Here is an 18,313-nt window from a genome sequence, read left to right on the forward strand (position 1 = left end):
TGACATTGAGTGGCGTGAAATTCTGTGACATTTTTGCGCACGATGGCTCGCTCTTCATCCAGCTGTTGATAGTCTCCTGCAAAGCTGGCCAGCTCTTACTTCATACTTCAGGTCCCTTGGGGAGACCTGTCCTGGTGGACTGAAGAGTATTTTTGTAAAACAAAAATCATAAAAAAGCTGAAGGAAACAACGCTCTGCATCACAGATGTTTATCAGGAAGTCCAAAAGTTCAAAATTAAGATGCTTCAGCGGAAACAGGACAGCTTTTTTGGATACCAGACCAAGCAGCTGCTGGACAAACAATTGTCAGCGCAAAGGTCCAAGCAGCAACAGGACTTTGTGAAGTTCTATGTCATTACATACATTGACAAGTGGTTTGATTTCTCACCAGAAAATGTCATGGTAAAAGTGAAACCGATCGGCCTCTATAAGGAGCTCTCCTTCACTGACCTGGAGCAGGGGATGGTTGCCCTCAAAATGACAGAGACAGTCAGTATGGACCAACTCTATGAAGAGTTTTGTGATATAAATACCTAGGTCTGGCTAGACTGTAAACTCTCCTTCCAGACTCACATTAAGCATCTGCAATCCAAAGTTAAATCTAGAATTGGCTTCCTATTTCACAACAAAGCCTCCTTTCACTCATGCTGCCAAACATACCCTCGTAAAAGTAAAACTGACTATCCTACCGATCCTTGACTTCTGCAATGTCATTTACAAAATAACCTCCAACACTCTACTCAGCAAATTGGTTTTGTCACCAAAGCCCTAGTTTCTACCAACCACTGCAACCTGTATGCCCTCGTTGTCACGATCATCGTATGGAGGTAACCAAAGCGCAGCGTGGTGTGAATACATTCTTCTTTTCTTTAATGAAGAACACTTAAACAAAAACAACAAAACGATAAGACGACCGGGACCGCTACATAAACAATGTGCTAACGTGCAACATAACATCGATAATCACCCACCAAGTACCCACAGAATATGGCTGCCTAAATATGGTTCCCAATCAGAGACAACGATAGACAGCTGCCTCTATTTGAGAACCAATCTAGGCAACCATAGACATACAATTTACCTAGAAAGGAAAAAGCCCCATAAACATACAAAACCCCTAGACAATCCCCATATTTGTTTTTGTTTTTCTGCTCTTTTGCACACCTGTATTTCTACTTGCACATCCTCATCTACACATATATCAGTCCAGTGTAAATTGCTAAATTGTAATTACTTTGCCACTATTGGCCTATTTTTTGCCTTACCTTCTTACTACATTTGCACACTGTATACAGATTTTTCTATTGTGTTATTGACTGTACGTTTGTTTATCCCATGTGTAACTCTGTGTTGTTTTTGTCACACTGCTTTGCTTTATCTTGGCCAGGTCGCAGTTGTAAATGAGAACTTGTTCTCAACTGGCCTATCTGGTAAAATAAAGTTTAAATTAAAAATTCAAAAATACAGAAAAAGAGATTAACATTATTGACAGTGCTGCAGCTGAAACTCAAAACTACTGAGAAAGTACGCCAGAGCTCAGGTAGGCAGTTACAACTACCACACAAACAAACACACACATCACACTCTGAGAATTGACCGTTGGCTAATTGAATGGTTACACACTGAACAAAGAAACTGAGTGTATTGAGTATAATTTGATAAGAGGGAAACGTGCACAATGAATGTGAAAATCAATTCAAATGAACTTGATTATAATGCTGATATGTGAAGCTATCCTATGATGTGTTCTACCCTCCTCACCTTTTTATTTAGGGAACAGTATGAGTACAGACAAGCAACTGGAATATTCATGCCTGTTCTCCTTTTATGGGATCCAGAAGGAAGATTGGAAATGTCTACTCTCCTCTTCTATTTTCATGATTTTTTAAGACATTTTATTTGACCTAAACGTTGTGCTTCGTTAAATTATATATATATCTATGTGTGAGAGAGAGGGGGATCATATAATTAGGAATTGGACTACTAATGTAATAGGCTCTGTTTGGGGATATACATTATTAATAACAACTCTCAATATGTGTTTGATTTTTTTCAGTTGCCCGTATACAATACGCCACATCTGGCCACATATGCGTATTACTGTAGATTTCAAGCGAGGTAAAGTGAATCTAAATCGAAACTGAAATTTGGAAAACAAATATGTCGCACTTCTCTTTCTCGAAGCTGAAAAATCGGTGAAATCGGTAAGTTGTTGGTAGGCTACGGTTTACAATGTACATGAAACTAACAGGGTAATCAAGTCATGAAATCATACCGATATATAGGTATTGTAAGACGCCTGCAGTCCGTTTCCAGGCTTTATTTCAGCCCTGCTGAAGCTACTATTCATGTAGATTATGCATGTATGCATGCATATTGTGGCGAATCTTCAAATATTTGGAATTTGAATCCATATGCGAGGTCTACAATTCGATTTTAATACAGACGACATTTTACATATCGCTGTCCACAAATGAGTGTTGCTGCAGCAGTAACCTCAAAACGAAAATCCGCGCAAACAGATGTACAAAAATGAAACTATGGTGCGTCTTTACGGGTGACGGGCTTTGTTTATCGAAAAAGGCCTGAACAATTATTGTAAATAAAATAAAAACTCCAAGTAGCCTCGTAGCCCTGATACGGTACGACATTCTCATTGTTATTTCATAAATGATTTAGCCTGATAATAATTCTATTCTATTCTATATATAATGTGGTTATTATTGTTATTGTTGTAGTTATATAATTGTTGTTACAATGTTATAATTGTTATAGTGTTGTTCTAATCATACTCGTATAATTAGTCTAGTATGTGTTTACAATAAGGTAGGCCTAAATATATTTTTCCAAATCAAGGGGTATATACATTTAAATCTAACAGATTAATGTTTTCTCTGTTAACAAAACATCTTTTGATTATTCAGGCGTGAAAAAATGAGTTCCAAGGAGAATCCTCCAAAGAAAAAAGGATGCGACAAAGGCATCGTGAAGAGGTTTAAAATGAGACTTGACCTCATATTTGGTAAGCAATAAGTACGTTTCTGTCTCAAGATCGAGCCATTATAGGTCTACATGTTGACACACTGAAGTGGATCAGTTATGGTACTACAATAATTCATTATTCTTTCTTTATTTTAGACTACAATGGCTTAGTTAATCAAGGAGCAACCTGTTATTTGAACAGTGTTCTGCAGGTCCTCTTCATGACTAAGGACTTCAGAGAGGCTGTGGAAAGGTTTGGGAATTTCCATTTTCTGATTGAGTCCCACTTAACACAATGATTACAATCTAAAATCAATACATCAAACTATAATAATATGCAGTAAGAGAATATATTAGATATCACATCGATCTCTACAGTCACTGTGGTCAAGATCAGAAGACTGCTGATTTTCACCTGAAAAGCCTTTTTAAGGCATTGAAGACAAGTGAAACTCACACAAAGGACATCTTATCCATACTTGGCATTGGAAATGGTGAGTTTGCTTTTGATATCCTGCTGAGAAAGAGTATATATTTGACCTAACTTTGATAAATATACAAGTGCTCTAAGAGTATTATACTGTATATTCAAACAAGTATAATACATTCCTTTCCTGCAGTCAAATGACCTGGTGGCCTCATGGGTGGAATGTTATTCATATTCTTTAGAATTTCATAATTAATGAACATTTAAAAAAGAAAATGCCTAAAATCCGCTATTTCTATGTCAAATATATATACTGTGACCTCCCGAGTGATGCAGTGGTCTAAGGCACTGCATCGCAGTGCAAGCCGAGTTACTACAGTTCCTGGTTTGATATCATGCTGTGTCGTAGCCATCCGCGACCGGGAGACCCATGAGGCAACAAACAATTGGCCCAGCATCGTCCGGGTTAGGGGAGGGTTTGGCCGCTCGGGATATCCTTGTCCCACTCCTGTGGCGGGCCCGGGCGCATGCAAGTTGACATGGTTGCCAGGTGTACGGTGTTTCCTCTGACACATTGGTAGGGCTGGCTTCCAGGTTAAGCGTGCATTGTGTCAAAAAGCAGTGTGGCTTTCCGGGGTTGTGTTTCGGAGGACGCACGCCACTCGACCTTCGCCTCTACCAAATCCATAGGGGAGATGCAGCGATGGTACAAGACTGTAACTACCAATTGGGAATGATGAAATTGTGTAGAAAAGGGGGTAAAATAATTTTTACAATTATAAGTATTCAGACCCCTTCCCTTTTTCCACATTTTATTACGTTACAGCCTTATTCTAAAATGGATTAAATAAAACGTTTTCCTCCTCAATCTACACACAATACCCCATAATGACAAAGTGCTATTGTAATAAAAATAAAATCTGAAATCCCGTATTTACAAAAATATTAAGACCCTTTGCTTTGACACTCGAAATTGAGCTCAGGTGCATCCTGTTTCCATTCATCATCCTTGAGATGTTTCTACAGCTTGATTGGATCCACCTGTGGTAAATTAAATTGATTGGACATGATTTGGAACGGCACACACCTGTCTGTATAAGGTCCCACAGTTGACAGTGCATGTCAGAGTAAAAACCAAGCCACGATTGTCTAAAAAATTGTCCATAGAGCTCAGAGACAGGATTGTGTCAAGACACAGATCTGGGGAAGGGTACCAAACATTTCTACAGCATTGAAGTTCACCAAGAACACAGTGGCCTCCATCATTCTTAAATGGAAGAGGTTTGGAACCATCAAGACTCTTCCTAGAGCTGGCCACCCGGCCAAACTGAGCATTCGGGGGAGAAGGGCCCTGGTCAGGAAGGTGACCAAGAACCTGGTGGTTAGTCTGACAAAGCTCCAGAGTTCCTCTTTGGAGATGGGAGAACCTTTCAGAAGGACAACCATCTCTGCAGCACTCCACCAATCAGGCCTTTATGGTAGAGTGGCCAGACGGAAGCCACTCCTCAGTAAAAGGCACATGACAGCCTGCTTGGAGTTTGCCACAAGGTACCTTAAGGACTCATACCATAAGAAACAAGATTCTCTGGTCTGATGAAACCAAGATTGAACTCTTTGGCCTGAATGCCAAGTGTCACGTCTTGAGGAAACCTGGCACCATCCCTACTGTGAGGCATGTTTGTGGCAGCATTATGCTGTGGGGATGTTTTTCAGTGTGTGTGTGTGAGGGGAATTATTTTGTTTCAAAGTAGATTTGTTTAAGACTACCAAGAAACACTCTTGTGTGACCCTGATTTAGCCCACTGCATTAAAAGGTTAAACTATATACATACATTTGAATGAATCAAATTATAAATAATTTTAGTAAAACATATATATATTAGTAAACAATGATAAATTATATGAGTTTATATATATGAAAAAGTATATCCTTTGCATTATGACCTACCGCAGGAGTGTTTTGACTTCTTGTTTTTACCAATCAGTTTACGAGCAACGGGATGCTGCTGAATATTTTGAGAATATTTTAAGCATGGTCACTCCTTATGTGTCTCAGGTACAGTATTATTTATTATTTATACTGACATGTTATTAGAAAAAACCTGCAACTGAACATGTTATAAATACAATATTTGCCATGACAAGACTTTATTATTATATGGCATATTTTTGTATTTAGATCTTCAAAGGACATTTGAGACACACAATGAGATGTTCAGAAGGTCATGTGACCAGTGTTGAAACTGGTCCATTCTGGACTCTGCCACTCTCAATAGAAAATCCATCAGACTCAAACAAAACCTACAGTGTGGTAAGGAAAATAATCTTCAAGTATTTTAGTCATTTCCAAAGGTTTTGATTTTGCAGGGAAGGATTGTTTGTAAACGGTGTGTGTGTGTGTGTGTGTGTGTGTGTGTGTGTGTGTGTGTGTGTGTGTGTGTGTGTGTGTGTGTGTGTGTGTGTGTGTGTGTGTGTGTGTGTGTGTGTGTGTGTGTGTGTGTGTGTGTGTGTGTGTGTGTTTACAGAGGGATGGTTTTGAGAAGTTTTTCAAGTCTTCAACTGTCAGTGAGATGTATTGCGACCAATGCAATGAGAAAACCTATTCAACCATTGTGAGTTGTGATGTTGAGAATATTCAATCATATCAAAATCCTTAATCCACAATGGTACCAAAAGCCTCTCAAAAAGATAACACGCTTTAGACTATGGAAGGTAATGGCTATACTGATAGACTGATAGTGTGTGTTTGTTTTGTGTTGCCCAGGCATGTAAAATGGAACATCACCCAGAGATTCTGACTCTGCTCCTCAAGAGGTTTGAGTTTGACTACCACAGTATGTCATATACCAAAAATGACTGCTGTGTTGAAGTTCCTCACACGTTACGGACAAAGGTATTTAGAGATACTTTCTTTATAGCACAGGTGCTTTTGTAACATTTTTCTCATGAAGGCGACACATTTGTATATGTATTCAGGCAGGAGCACTATAAAAGGAAAACAGAGGGTTACGTGTTCTCTCATTCTCATTGGTCCTTCACCGGTCCCTACCAAAAACAGCTTCGTAAATGTAAATGATGGCGGTGTTTTTCTTTTCATGACAGACCTTTTCTCTGAACAGAACTGTGACTATGAACTCTATGCAGTTGTGGACCATGTGGGAAGTCTAAGAGGTGGACATTACACTGCTAGAATCAAGTCCTATGATGATCACAACTGGTATGTGTTCGATGACAGCTACGTCAGACAGGTATGTTTTTTGTCAATTGAATTGAATATTGACTGTTTCAGTGTCAAATATTATGTGTCGTCAAAATATATTAAAACACCACCAATAGACCTCACCCTCAATATACTGTAGGCCAGTGTACACAATGATATGCATATATTTGTATACTATTGTAATACATACTGTTCCTCTCTTACAGCCCAATCCACAATCAATCAGTCATATGAATAATGAAAGGTAAAATGTCAGTGTTTTGTGTGTGTGTGTGTGTGTGTGTGTGTGTGTGTGTGTGTGTGTGTGTGTGTGTGTGTGTGTGTGTGTGTGTGTGTGTGTGTTTTCCAGAGAACATCATGCCAAACTGAATCACCTCTTTTTTTGTAATATTACAGTTTTAACATTATTTTCCTATTTCCACTAGATCCCAGAGTGTGTATCTGCTTATGTACAAGAAATGTAAGTTAAAGTGGCAGTGCAGTAAAAAAATATATATTTTCCTGTGTTTTCTATATATTTCCACACTACTAGGTTGGAATAATAATTGTGAAAATGATGTAAGAGCTGTTTGAAAATACTGCCTGAAATTTTAGCTTGTTTTGCATGGGTGGGGTTTTGGACAATAGACCGATAACAAAGAGAGGTAGCCCTACTCTTTGCCAATAACAGCTAGTTTTAAGGTTACATATTCCTCCCAATAGGCTTCTCCAAATAGGTCCCTCCCTCACAGACAGTCTTAGGAAAATTCTTGCTTGAGATATTGCTTTTTGCTAAGAAACATTTTTTTTAAATATTTTTTTACCATTTTAATTTAAAACAATCACTTTAAGGTACTTAATTGTTACCCAGAAATGATTTGATATTGAGAAAGAAATGGCTGCATTGGAGCGATAACAATCTGTCATACAGTCATCCCGTACAGTAGCATCACTTATCTTAAAGGATCCTCCTATATGTTTTCAATTATCCTGAATTCAATAGCTCCTGTTCAGTCCCTTCAGATTTGTGGCCCTAAATGTTAATTCTGCTTGGATAAACTGAATTATGCTTCCTTCATCTAAACTCTTTTTGACCAATTACAGTCAAACTTATGTATGCATTTCCCTCTAATTCTAAGCACATGCTCCGGATCAACCAGGAGAAGAGGAAATTAAGAAAAGAGGAGGAATTAAAGTGTATGGAAGAGGAATGGAAGAAAATAGAAGAAGAATTGAGGAGAATAAAAGAGGAATGGAATCAAATTAAAGCGGAATTGAAGAAAATAATCAATGTAGAATCACATAGTATAGCATTGCAATTGGAGAGAATATATGTGGAATTCAAGACATGGATAGAACACAATGGAAGAGGCATTGATGACATTCCTCAACACTCCATGACAATAAGAGAGACAGTGAAGATGATAGAAGAGGAAGAGAAGAGAATATACAACATTGACGAGTATAGAAGAGAAATTGAAATTAATACAAAAGAAATTGAAATGTATAGAAGAGGGATTGAAAAACATAGAGGAGGACTTGAAGAGCATAGAAGAGGAATTGAAAAGTATAGAAAAGGAATTGGAGAGTATAGAAGAGAAAGTGAAGGGTATGGAACAGGAATGAAATATAATAGAAGAGGAATGGAAGAGTGTAGAAGAGGAATTGTCAAGTATAGAAGAGGAATTGAACATATGACTGAGTCTGCTACGTCCCATCGGGGACGCTAAGTCACTTAAAGCTAACTGCCAGTTGAAGTCTCTGGGAAAGTGATATCAACAATGGCAACTAACAGCTTCACTAGCCAGCTATTCTGCTTAAAGCCTTTTTTTTTTTTTTTTTCACCTTTATTTAACCAGGTAGGCTAGTTGAGAACAAGTTCTCATTTGCAACTGCGACCTGGCCAAGATAAAGCATAGCAGTGTGAGCATACAACAAAGAGTTACACATGGAGTAAACAATTAACAAGTCAATAACACAGTAGAAAACGAAGGGGGGGTCTATATACAATGTGTGCAAAAGGCATGAGGAGGTAGGCAAATAATTACAATTTTGCAGATTAACACTGGAGTGATAAAAGATCAGATGGTCATGTACAGGTAGAGATATTGGTGTGCAGAAGAGCAGAAAAGTAAATAAATAAAAACAGTACGGGGATGAGGTAGGTGAAAAGGGTGGGCTATTTACCAATAGACTATGTACAGCTGCAGCGATCGGTTAGCTGCTCAGATAGCTGATGTTTGAAGTTGGTGAGGGAGATGAAAGTCTCCAACTTCAGCGATTTTTGCAATTCGTTCCAGTCACAGGCAGCAGAGTACTGGAACGAAAGGCGGCCAAATGAGGTGTTGGCTTTAGGGATGATCAGTGAGATACACCTGCTGGAGCGCGTGCTACGGATGGGTGTTGCCATCGTGACCAGTGAGCTGAGATAAGGCGGAGCTTTACCTAGCATAGACTTGTAGATGACCTGGAGCCAGGCTATCATTCAGCAATAAAACAGGTACGCTTGGAACAAATTATATTCTGTTTTAGGTCCCGCTTTATTTGAAGTGCATCATATGAAGGCTAAGGCTTCATAAAGCAGTCATATACTGTAGAATTTAAAAGTACTAGATAAATGGGCCACAAATCCTCTATAACTGTATTTCATGCTCTAGAAAAGAGTAACGAACGTGAACAAATAAATGAATGGTTATGTCATACAGCTATGCCACATTATACATCGTTATAGAGCATGATATATGGTTATAGATCATTTGTGAAGCATCTATGTAGTGCTTTATGAAGCCTTCATAGGATGCACTTCAAATAAAGTGGGCCCAGTACCCAGTTTAATTCAGTGGCCTTGTTGAAAGTTTTTAGACATATAGATACAGTTTTTAGTTTTAGGCTACAAGCCCATTCTGCCTAGTCTGTGTCATTAGCCATATCGACTAAAGAGAACACGTTTGCATTTTGTATTTATTATATCTCTTTAGTCATACAAATAATGCCAACAACAGGCAACTTCAAAAGTCCTTTATCACTTGATACATAAAAAATAAAATGTAGGCTTACCATGTACAATGTTTGTTCTGGGGTGTATTCATTAGTGCACACCCTAGCAAACCATTAGCAATGATTGTTGGGGGGGGGGGGGGTATGTGTATGACTAAAGAGATGAATGAATACAGAATGAAAACATGTTCTCCTTAGTCGGTATGGCTAACTATAGCAGCTCATATAAGATAGAATTGTGCGTGTATTAGTAAAGGTCTGCTTTAACTGGTGTGTGTGTGTGTGTGTGTGTGTGTGTGTGTGTGTGTGTGTGTGTGTGTGTGTGTGTGTGTGTAGAATAAGAACCTAACTAGGGAAGTATGTCCTATGCAGTGGAGGCTCCACAGAGGAGGAAGCGGAGGACCATCCTCCTCAGTGAAATTTCATAAAAATAGTGAAACATTAAAAAAGAAAAACTAGAAAAACTAAACTAAATAAATTAATATGTCACCAAATAATTGATTAAAATGAAAGTATACAGTAACTTCAACAGCACTGTCTGGGGTAGCACCATGGTGTAGACTGAGGACAGCTAGCTTCTGTCCTCCTCTTGCTACACTGACTTCAAAACAAAAGCTAGAAGACTCGTAGCTTGTACCCCTGACTGCAGTTCGGGCCTGGCTCAATATGGGCGGAGTCAAATAATTGACTCCGCCCACGTTTGACCCCGCCCACCGGTGTTTGACAGTCACACACTGAATACAAACACACACGTTTGTGCAAGGCACACGTTGAATACAAACATATTTCATTTTTGAAGATTGTAAGTAATATTATATAACGTGGTACCAGCACATGTGTTGTAACACTTTTTGTTTCATGCTATATTTGAGACAAGCTACTGGTATTGTTGCAGTGAACAACAGACTTGTTATGTATGTCATGTACTGTTAAAATTGTGTTGATAAATGTTATACATTTGTAATTATATTATTTCATTGAGCGTATATATACAGTTACTACCTATCCTGATTTATAATGCTATTACTTTCCTCATGAGAATGTATTTTTTATTTTTTTATTTCACCTTTATTTAACCAGGTGGGCCAGTTGAGAACAAGTTCTCTGTCACGAATACCACCGAAGGTGGCTCCCCTTCCTGCTCGGGTGGCGCTCGGTGGTCGTCGTCGCCGGTCTAGTAGCTGCCACCGATCCCTTTATCCTTTTCGTTTGTTTTTGTCAAATTGTTTTCACCTGTTCCTTGTTGGGGTTTTGGGATGGGTGTTATTTAAGTTAGTTTTGCCCGCTGGTGTTTGTGCGGGCTTGTTGGTTGTTACGTTTGGTGATGTATCGTGGTTTGTTTTGGGTTTTCGCTGTCCAGTGTTTGTATCTAGGTTTTGGGTTTGTTTAGCGCCAGTGTTTTGGGCATTCGCCCATGTTTTGGACCTGTTACGTTTTGAAGGACATTAAAGCGTTTTCACGTTCATTTCGCTCTCTGCATTTGACTCCTCACTCATTTCACTCACCCGCCATTACATTCTCATTTACAACTGCGACCTGGCCAAGATAAAGCAAAATGGAGAATGGAGACAGACTGTAACATATAGACACGTGGACAAGCTGAATGTGCTTTGTACACTAAGTTTTACCAGCTCCAGTAAAGAGATCAGAGACTCGGGTGACTTCTACATCATCTTTACTAAACAACACAATTAACAATTGAAACAATTAACACAGCAGAGAAAAACAAGGTTTGACCACTCCTCAAAAATGGCTTCACTCTTGCTCCTCTAAAGAGGCAGACAGTCATTTTATTGTAGTCAACTGCCTCCACATAGAACATCTCATAATGTCTCTGTAACTGGAACGAGAACATGAATGGTTCCTTGAGGAGAATATTCTTCATCCAGGCCATCATACAACCGTAGTGGGGGATTGTAACCTAGGATACTGATGGTATGTCAGGTGCTTCAGAAACTGTGCTGTTGATTATTGTTGCCGTGCAACAACGAAAGCCACGCTTTATGATTGTGACCTCTGAAAGAAAGGAATAACAGTAAAGTAACAATCTATCAAATTGAATTAAATACACTGATGTAACTGAAAAAAAATAGGGCAAATATTTTAAAAATGTGAATGTCAAATATATTCAATAAACAAAGAAATAGTACCTCTGTGCCTCACTGAAGCATGACCTTTGATGTGGTTGTTGACCTTTGGTGTGGTTGTTGACCATATATTGTTCAGCTTTATATGTGCAGAAGGGGCAGTGATGAAGTTGACAGCTGCTGCTGCTTTACATTTTAGGACTCTCGCCCTCCAACAACACACTAACGTGTCTCTATATATCAAAGAAAAATAAGCATAGACATAAAAAGGCATGAAGGCATGGACATAGAGTGGCATTAAATAGGCAATAGGCATTTAATTATTGTATATACTATGTGTAGGCTGTGTAGACTCGCTATTGTGTATCTTAGGGAATGGCCGTCGGCATCAACGACACACATTTAGAGCCAGCCAAACACAACGAGGCATACATTGAAGAAACGCAGAAAATCAATGATCAAATCGATTACATAACTGTACATGTAAACCTAGGCTTACCGCTCAAGTAGGTACATTTGTCCAAATAAGATTTCCTCATTGTAAGCAATTGCCTAAGGGTGCTATCTCACGTGAAAATGGGTGCTAATTAACACTATGCTATCGGTGCGGTAGTTGGTTAATTCCAATAATTTTTTTAAATTACAGGAGACAGGAGGAGGTGTATTATAAATTGTTCTCTTGGTTTTCGAACTTTATTTTTGTTTCCAATTAGTGCAATCTATTCCAAATTGCCTTGCTAACTTCTGTCGCTAGCTACCAGCACGAGTGTGCAGTTTTCTCCGCCAGAATAGTAGAAGGGCCAACGATGCTGAAAATGTTGTGGACTTTTGGTTGAAGAACCCCTTTCATTCTCTGGGGTACAGGAAAAGGTGCACATTAAAAGCGAAGGTCGACCTCTGCCCGAGATGAGTTTCATGTAGAAGGATGAAAAGGTGAGGGCTTTCAATATCAACTGGTATCAAAAGTATATCGTTAGCTGGTTAACAGGTAGCCTTTCATCAGGCCGCCTGTATTTCTGGCCTTGCCTGCTTTTTGGAAAGTCTGAGCCTTGGTCAAAAAGTGGGTACAGTGCCACGAAGAACATAGATTGTTCAGCTAACGAAAAAACAAAAGCAGGGCATGCAAGAATGCGCTTTTAGAGGACACGACGAGAGGGAAAGTTCCATTAACAAGGGCAACTACAAGGAGGTTGCAGAGGTAATTACGCGTCATGATGCTTTACTTGCTGAACATATCAAACTTTCAACTGTCTTTTCTGGGATGTCGAAAACAATTCAGAAAGATTTGATAGCTTCCATCGCATCATCCATTAAAAGTTAGATTAAGGGGAGAGCTTGGCGCAAGCGCATTTTGTCTTGTGCGCTCAGACGATGAGAACACATAATCACTCCGGACAGACAAGCAAAAACTCATGACATAAATGTTGTCAGCAGGCTACACCTAAACATTCGAAATCTGACATGCTGTATCGGATGATCAACTGTTAAAAATTGCCCCCCCGCTCTGGGACCTATGGTGCCACCAGTCTGCAGTTGTCAGTTATCGTCAGATATGTGGATGATCGGGGCTTTATTAAGGAACCTTTCTTGGGAAACTTTATTGTGTCAAGTGGGTGAGATGCGCAGTCTGTGATTGACTTCATGAATTTTGAGATGTTTGTAGAAAAACTCGTTGTCCAAACCTATGATGGCATGTGTGTAATGGATTGAATCTGCTATTTGTACAGGAAAAGTGTTTAAACTCAAAACCTATTTCCATTTTCCACTGAAACTGTGATTTAAAAAAAATAAAGTAGTTGTACAATATCATGGGTATGCTCAGAGCATCTTTTTACAGCTTGAGAAGTTGACATTTTACTACTGTACTTGGGCCTTTAATAAGGAGGTTTGGTGATTACAGAAGACAGATTCCAGTTGTTAGATTTGTTAGTGACTCAAACTTTCTGCTGATATTCTGATCTTGTATCTCACTCCACAGTTTCCTGGCTCTGCGGACCCCTGGGAGATTGATCACAGCTCTATAAGTCTGCATTTCAATTGGACTGGTGTGTATTATATGCCTATAGGGAACGCACTACTCCCTTTGAGATGGACAGCTCCTGAGGACATCACCAGTAGAAAGTTCACCATCATGGGTGACGTGTGGTCCTTCGGCACCTTGCTGGCTGTATGAGATCGTGACCTATGGGGAGATGCCCTGTCCCAGTAAGATTTGTATAATTAGGATATATTAATCTCCTTGGCATTAAAGCTCATTGAGCGAAAAATTGGACAAGATGGTGCTGACTGAGAGGGGCGGAATCAAATGATCTTTACTTCTATTGTACAGAAAAGTTCATGCTATTATCCCATTTGACCCCAAGCACTTCTGGATATCAGATAAACAGTTACTAACCACGATTTTGACCTCAAATAAGACTTCAACTCAGCTGTTGTCCGGTCCCTATTCCTTTGTTCCATTAGCTACCAAAACCCTGCAGGCATAGACACAGTAGACGAGCTGCAGCCCTGGTGAAAATGAGCGATGAGAAAACCGAATGGCGCTCCCCTCCTTTCTGTTGGCAAATGTCCAGTCACTTTAGAATAAGATGAGCTTCGTTTGAGAGTCACATGTCTTACAGATACGTGGATAGATGATGAAACTATACACATAGTAATTTGTGGATTCTTCATCCAGTGGCAAGATCGGACGAAGGCTTTGGGAAAGTCTAAATGAGGGGGGGTTCATAAATAACAACAGGTGTGCTGCTTCCAGTGTGAAGGAAATCTATAACTTTTGCTCACCTGATATAGAATACCTCATGGTAAGTGCTACCATGACCACATTGCTGATTTTACTGACTGCGCTGTGAAGGGATAAAAGTTGATGTCATCTCTGCTGTCTTCAGACATGGTGTGTGCTTCCAAATGAAACCTTTTCTTTCTGCCTTTACACCATTGTCTGATTTCATCTCTGATTCTATACTTTACACCTGAAAAGAAAAATCCCAACACTAGTTGTACAGTATACTAACTAGCCTAAACTCTGTAGTCTTTCAATTTCACTATTACTTCACCTCAGTGTGGATTCCAGGTTAAGCTTGTATAAAGGCATCTGGTTTCTTCCCTGGTCCTTTATAGGTAACACTACCCTTTATAAGGGTTTATAAGTAAGGGTCATAGGTAGTTTACAATGAAAGACATACATCATAATCTTATACAACACGGGAAAATTACACATTAAAATAGTATTGATAATACTTTTTTAGACAGATGAAGAGACAAAACAATGTAGCCTCTTGAACAAATAATCCTCTTTCTCTTAGAAAGTTACAATAATTTTTACTCATTTAAAGGGACAATCTGCAGTTGAAACAATAACAAAGGGACCCCACCACTGTTTAGGTAAAAAGCTGAGGGATGATAGTTGAGATATGTGACCATTCTCAATTCCATAGACAGAGCTAGTATTGTCTGAATACTATAAATATTGGAGTAAAACGTTTTACTCCAATATTTATAAACAAATGAATCGACTCAAAACGTGGTTAAAACTATAATTTTGATATCATGAATGGTCAGTCCTTGCATCAATACTAGCTCTGTCTTCGGCGCTCATTCATTTCACTTCAGTTTGACCTTTTTCCTGAGCTCTGTTCTCCACGATAACATTTGATTTTAAGCACCTCTTCATCTTCTTTACCATTTACACAATGGTGTGAGCCTTTCTTCAGTGTGCAAGGCAATGGCAATCAATGTCACAACAAAAATACCACACAGGTGGGCATAATTATAAATTCACAGTCAGTATTGGCTCAATCAAGAGGTCCCGGTAGTGGAAGCAGTGGGGGAAACATGACAATCAAATAAAGATAGACACACAATACAAATACATTGTGATGTCATTACCTTTTGCCCTATTTATATGCCAACTACAAAAACTAAGAAAAATAACATTCCTCATTGAGGCCTGCTGAGGCAAGAGTGGCCAAGCGATCTATCCAATATGTCTCTCTTTGGAGAAGAAATGTATCCGTATCTCTTCTACGTGGCGTCTTCACCAATTCAATTCCCATATAATGTAAGGCAAGTGTGTGTGTGTTTTGTGTGCAGGTATGTTCTTACACAGCATATTTTTGTGAAACGTGTATGCACGTGAACGCTAACCATCCTTTTCTTTTCTGGCCATCTCCTTGTTCTCTCAGAACATCTCCCTCTCTGTCAGTGACTCTGTGGTGGGGTGTAGTTACAGACACAGGTGTACTGGGCTAAACAGGTACCAGGCACAGGTATCTGGCTCAGATTGGATGGACTGCCCAGCTGGAGGTTGTGGTGGCTAATTTCTGCATTACCAAATGAGGAGAAACAAACTTCACACACCAGTCAGAGTTATACTTATACTACATCTTTAATAATAATAAGAGCTTTGCATTAGCAATGACTTTCAATGATGCGCCATTTCTAATGAACCATTGAAAGTGACAACACAAAAGTACAGAGATCTTTTATAGCCAAGATACACCCCTCTCAACCTACATGACGAACCACAGATCTTAGGAACAGTTCAAAAAGGGACTTTATAATTAAGAAAGGAGTATCCCTTAGCCAGATAACATTCACTATAAATTATCGTTCAGTTTGGTCCCTAAAACGAGGTTCTAATCTCGTCCCTGGTACTTCATAGCACAGAACCATTACCTCATCCAATGGCATAACTCAATTGTCAACTCTAGAAACTCCCATCTAAAGTTAAACCCCTTCTTGACCCCTCTCCTGGACAAACTCACTGAGGGGAGTGAGCCTCTATGTCATACACTATCCCAGGATAAGTGCAACACCAGAGAGGATGTACAATGGTTCGAAACACTGCCATACACCTCCCGCCAATGCCAAAGGAGGGAGTGACTTGCGCACAGACATTGTGGAGACAAGTAATTGGTTCCCCCTTAATCATGCCATCCCTTCAAAAGGTTTAACAGATACATTCACATATGAAGACAATGTTCCATCCTGTCCTCTTCCCTTTCTGATATTCTGCATAGCACCAGGGATATGTGAAAGACAAGCCTGACCTCTCCCCTCTCTGGGCCCCAAGTGACTGAGCCCCAGCTGAGGGAAAAGTGCAACTGCCAACACCATTATCATTAGAAATACATTCTAATAGACACGTATATCACATAAACATATTATTCAATACAAGCATTATAACATAATCTTGCAATTTTCCACATCAAGGTGCCATTGAGGTAACTTTGAGTATGATGATCTTGGATCACTATATTATCCAAGTGAAGTAAACCACCTTTTTTTTTACCCTGATTGTGTTCGTTCTTTTGTTCCTTAATTCATTCATCCAGGTGACAGGATACCGGGGTTTAGTGTCCTGACCTGACAAGAGGTTGTGTTCTTACCCTGACATTGATCCCGCCATCAACAACTTGGCATCTCACTCTCCAGCTGCTTCCACCACAGGCCCAGTGACATCTGATAAATGAGTTTTTCTCACTTAAAATTGTAATGACTCTTTATTTCTACATTGGAAATGGATAGGTCTTTCAGAAGCCTGCCTACCTTAAGCTTGAGACACATTTGATCCAGCTTCCAGGTAATACTGCATTCCATACATACAGTACATGCCATTGATACCGGTTTTGGCATGACAACGAACACAGAGAGAGAGTTGGCTAAACACACAAACCGATCTAGTAGCATGCTAGTCTACGACTGAGTCAAATAGTAAACACTCTTTTTTTCCATCACAGCAACAACTGTTCTGTAATACCCAATTGGTAAGTGTGAAGTACAAAAAGGCCCACATACCAGGTCACTCTTATAAAAGAGGTATTCTGACCTCAATGGGAATTTTGCTGGATAAATAAAGGTAAAATACTTGAAAAAACATTGATATATATAATGCTGCTCCATTGTGAATAGAATGACCTCTATTATAATTTCTCTCCCTCTGCGATTCCTTGTTACATCAGAACTCGAACCCTGACCTTTGACCCCGGCCACTCCTCTTCCAGTGCCGGGGGTCAGTACAGACCTGTACTGTGGTTGCAGTCCTGGGGGTCAGTGCTGCTGTCTGTCTCCTGGCTGCCCTGATGGTGGCCTACGGGAGGTACCACTCCTCCAGAGTCAGGGTGCATGCTGACCAAATGACTACCGATGGAATCAAATGACTACCGATGGAAACTGGGACCCTATTATGGCCCTGAGAGTTTATAGCCAGAGCTTCACCTTTGCAGGGGAAGAGAACAAACAAAATATATATTGTTGTTATGTTTCTGTTATTTTGTATTATTTTTGAAATATTTATCAACAGCTTTGCCAGTTTGTGCTTTGGCAGTGAGATTACAGTAAAATACTGAATACAGTGTTACATAAAAATACATCATAAATACAGGCAGTAAAGTAGTAGAGATTCTCTCTCCTGCCTATTCTTCAATCCCTCCATCCCCCAGGCAACCTCATCACCAGCTGACTGACAGAGTGGTGCTGGATCCCATAACAGGAGAGCAGGCATGAGTCTTCCAGCTTGGGACTGTGTCCTGTCTTTTGTCCTGCGTCCTGTTTTGTGTGTTTTTGTGTTTGAATGTTGTAAACTCCCAAGTTTTACAAGTAAACATATATATTTTAACT

The 18,313-nt window shown here is 39.5% G+C and overlaps 1 protein-coding gene and 1 long non-coding RNA gene across 4 annotated transcripts; one reads left to right on the forward strand and one right to left on the reverse strand.

Annotated features, from left to right (window-relative positions):
* Window positions 1-2,096: 2,096 nt before the first annotated feature.
* On the forward strand, window positions 2,097-11,082 carry LOC109896978 (ubiquitin carboxyl-terminal hydrolase 47). Of its 3 annotated transcripts, none has more exons than XM_020491460.2 (12): window positions 2,097-2,204; window positions 2,925-3,022; window positions 3,139-3,235; window positions 3,361-3,476; window positions 5,395-5,465; window positions 5,589-5,720; window positions 5,935-6,021; window positions 6,174-6,302; window positions 6,529-6,657; window positions 6,836-6,873; window positions 7,055-7,089; window positions 10,686-11,082. In XM_020491460.2, exons 2-12 carry the CDS (start codon window positions 2,935-2,937, stop codon window positions 10,781-10,783), a joined length of 1,020 nt encoding a protein of 339 aa, XP_020347049.2. In that variant the 5' UTR covers window positions 2,097-2,204; window positions 2,925-2,934; the 3' UTR covers window positions 10,784-11,082. The 3 variants fall into 3 exon arrangements, 2 of the variants coding, with proteins under 2 accessions (XP_020347049.2, XP_020347050.1); XR_002256165.2 differs by lacking the exon at window positions 10,686-11,082 and adding an exon at window positions 7,748-8,246 and having other exon boundaries at window positions 2,103-2,204; window positions 6,512-6,657; XM_020491461.2 differs by lacking the exon at window positions 10,686-11,082 and adding an exon at window positions 7,748-8,246 and having other exon boundaries at window positions 2,103-2,204.
* A 207-nt stretch (window positions 11,083-11,289) lies between these two features.
* LOC109896979 (uncharacterized) lies at window positions 11,290-12,386 on the reverse strand. Its single transcript, XR_002256166.2, has 3 exons — window positions 12,192-12,386; window positions 11,756-11,925; window positions 11,290-11,621 (listed from the first exon to the last, which is right to left on the reverse strand). It is a non-coding gene; the product is annotated as an uncharacterized LOC109896979 (long non-coding RNA).
* Between the last annotated feature and the right edge of the window lie 5,927 nt (window positions 12,387-18,313).

This window comes from Oncorhynchus kisutch, linkage group LG9, assembly GCF_002021735.2.
Source record: "Oncorhynchus kisutch isolate 150728-3 linkage group LG9, Okis_V2, whole genome shotgun sequence".
Lineage (NCBI taxonomy): Eukaryota > Metazoa > Chordata > Actinopteri > Salmoniformes > Salmonidae > Oncorhynchus > Oncorhynchus kisutch.

What these genes read in the sequence shown, in the direction of transcription:
- LOC109896978 (XM_020491461.2), top strand. Translation starts at nt 2,935, where the DNA reads ATGAGTTCCAAGGAGAATCCTCCAAAGAAAAAAGGATGCGACAAAGGC. An exon ending in GAGACTTGACCTCATATTTG is followed by an intron (nt 3,023 to 3,138) that starts GTAAGCAATAAG and finishes TCTTTATTTTAG; the next exon opens with ACTACAATGGCTTAGTTAAT. An exon ending in CAAACAAAACCTACAGTGTG is followed by an intron (nt 5,721 to 5,934) that starts GTAAGGAAAATA and finishes GTGTGTTTACAG; the next exon opens with AGGGATGGTTTTGAGAAGTT.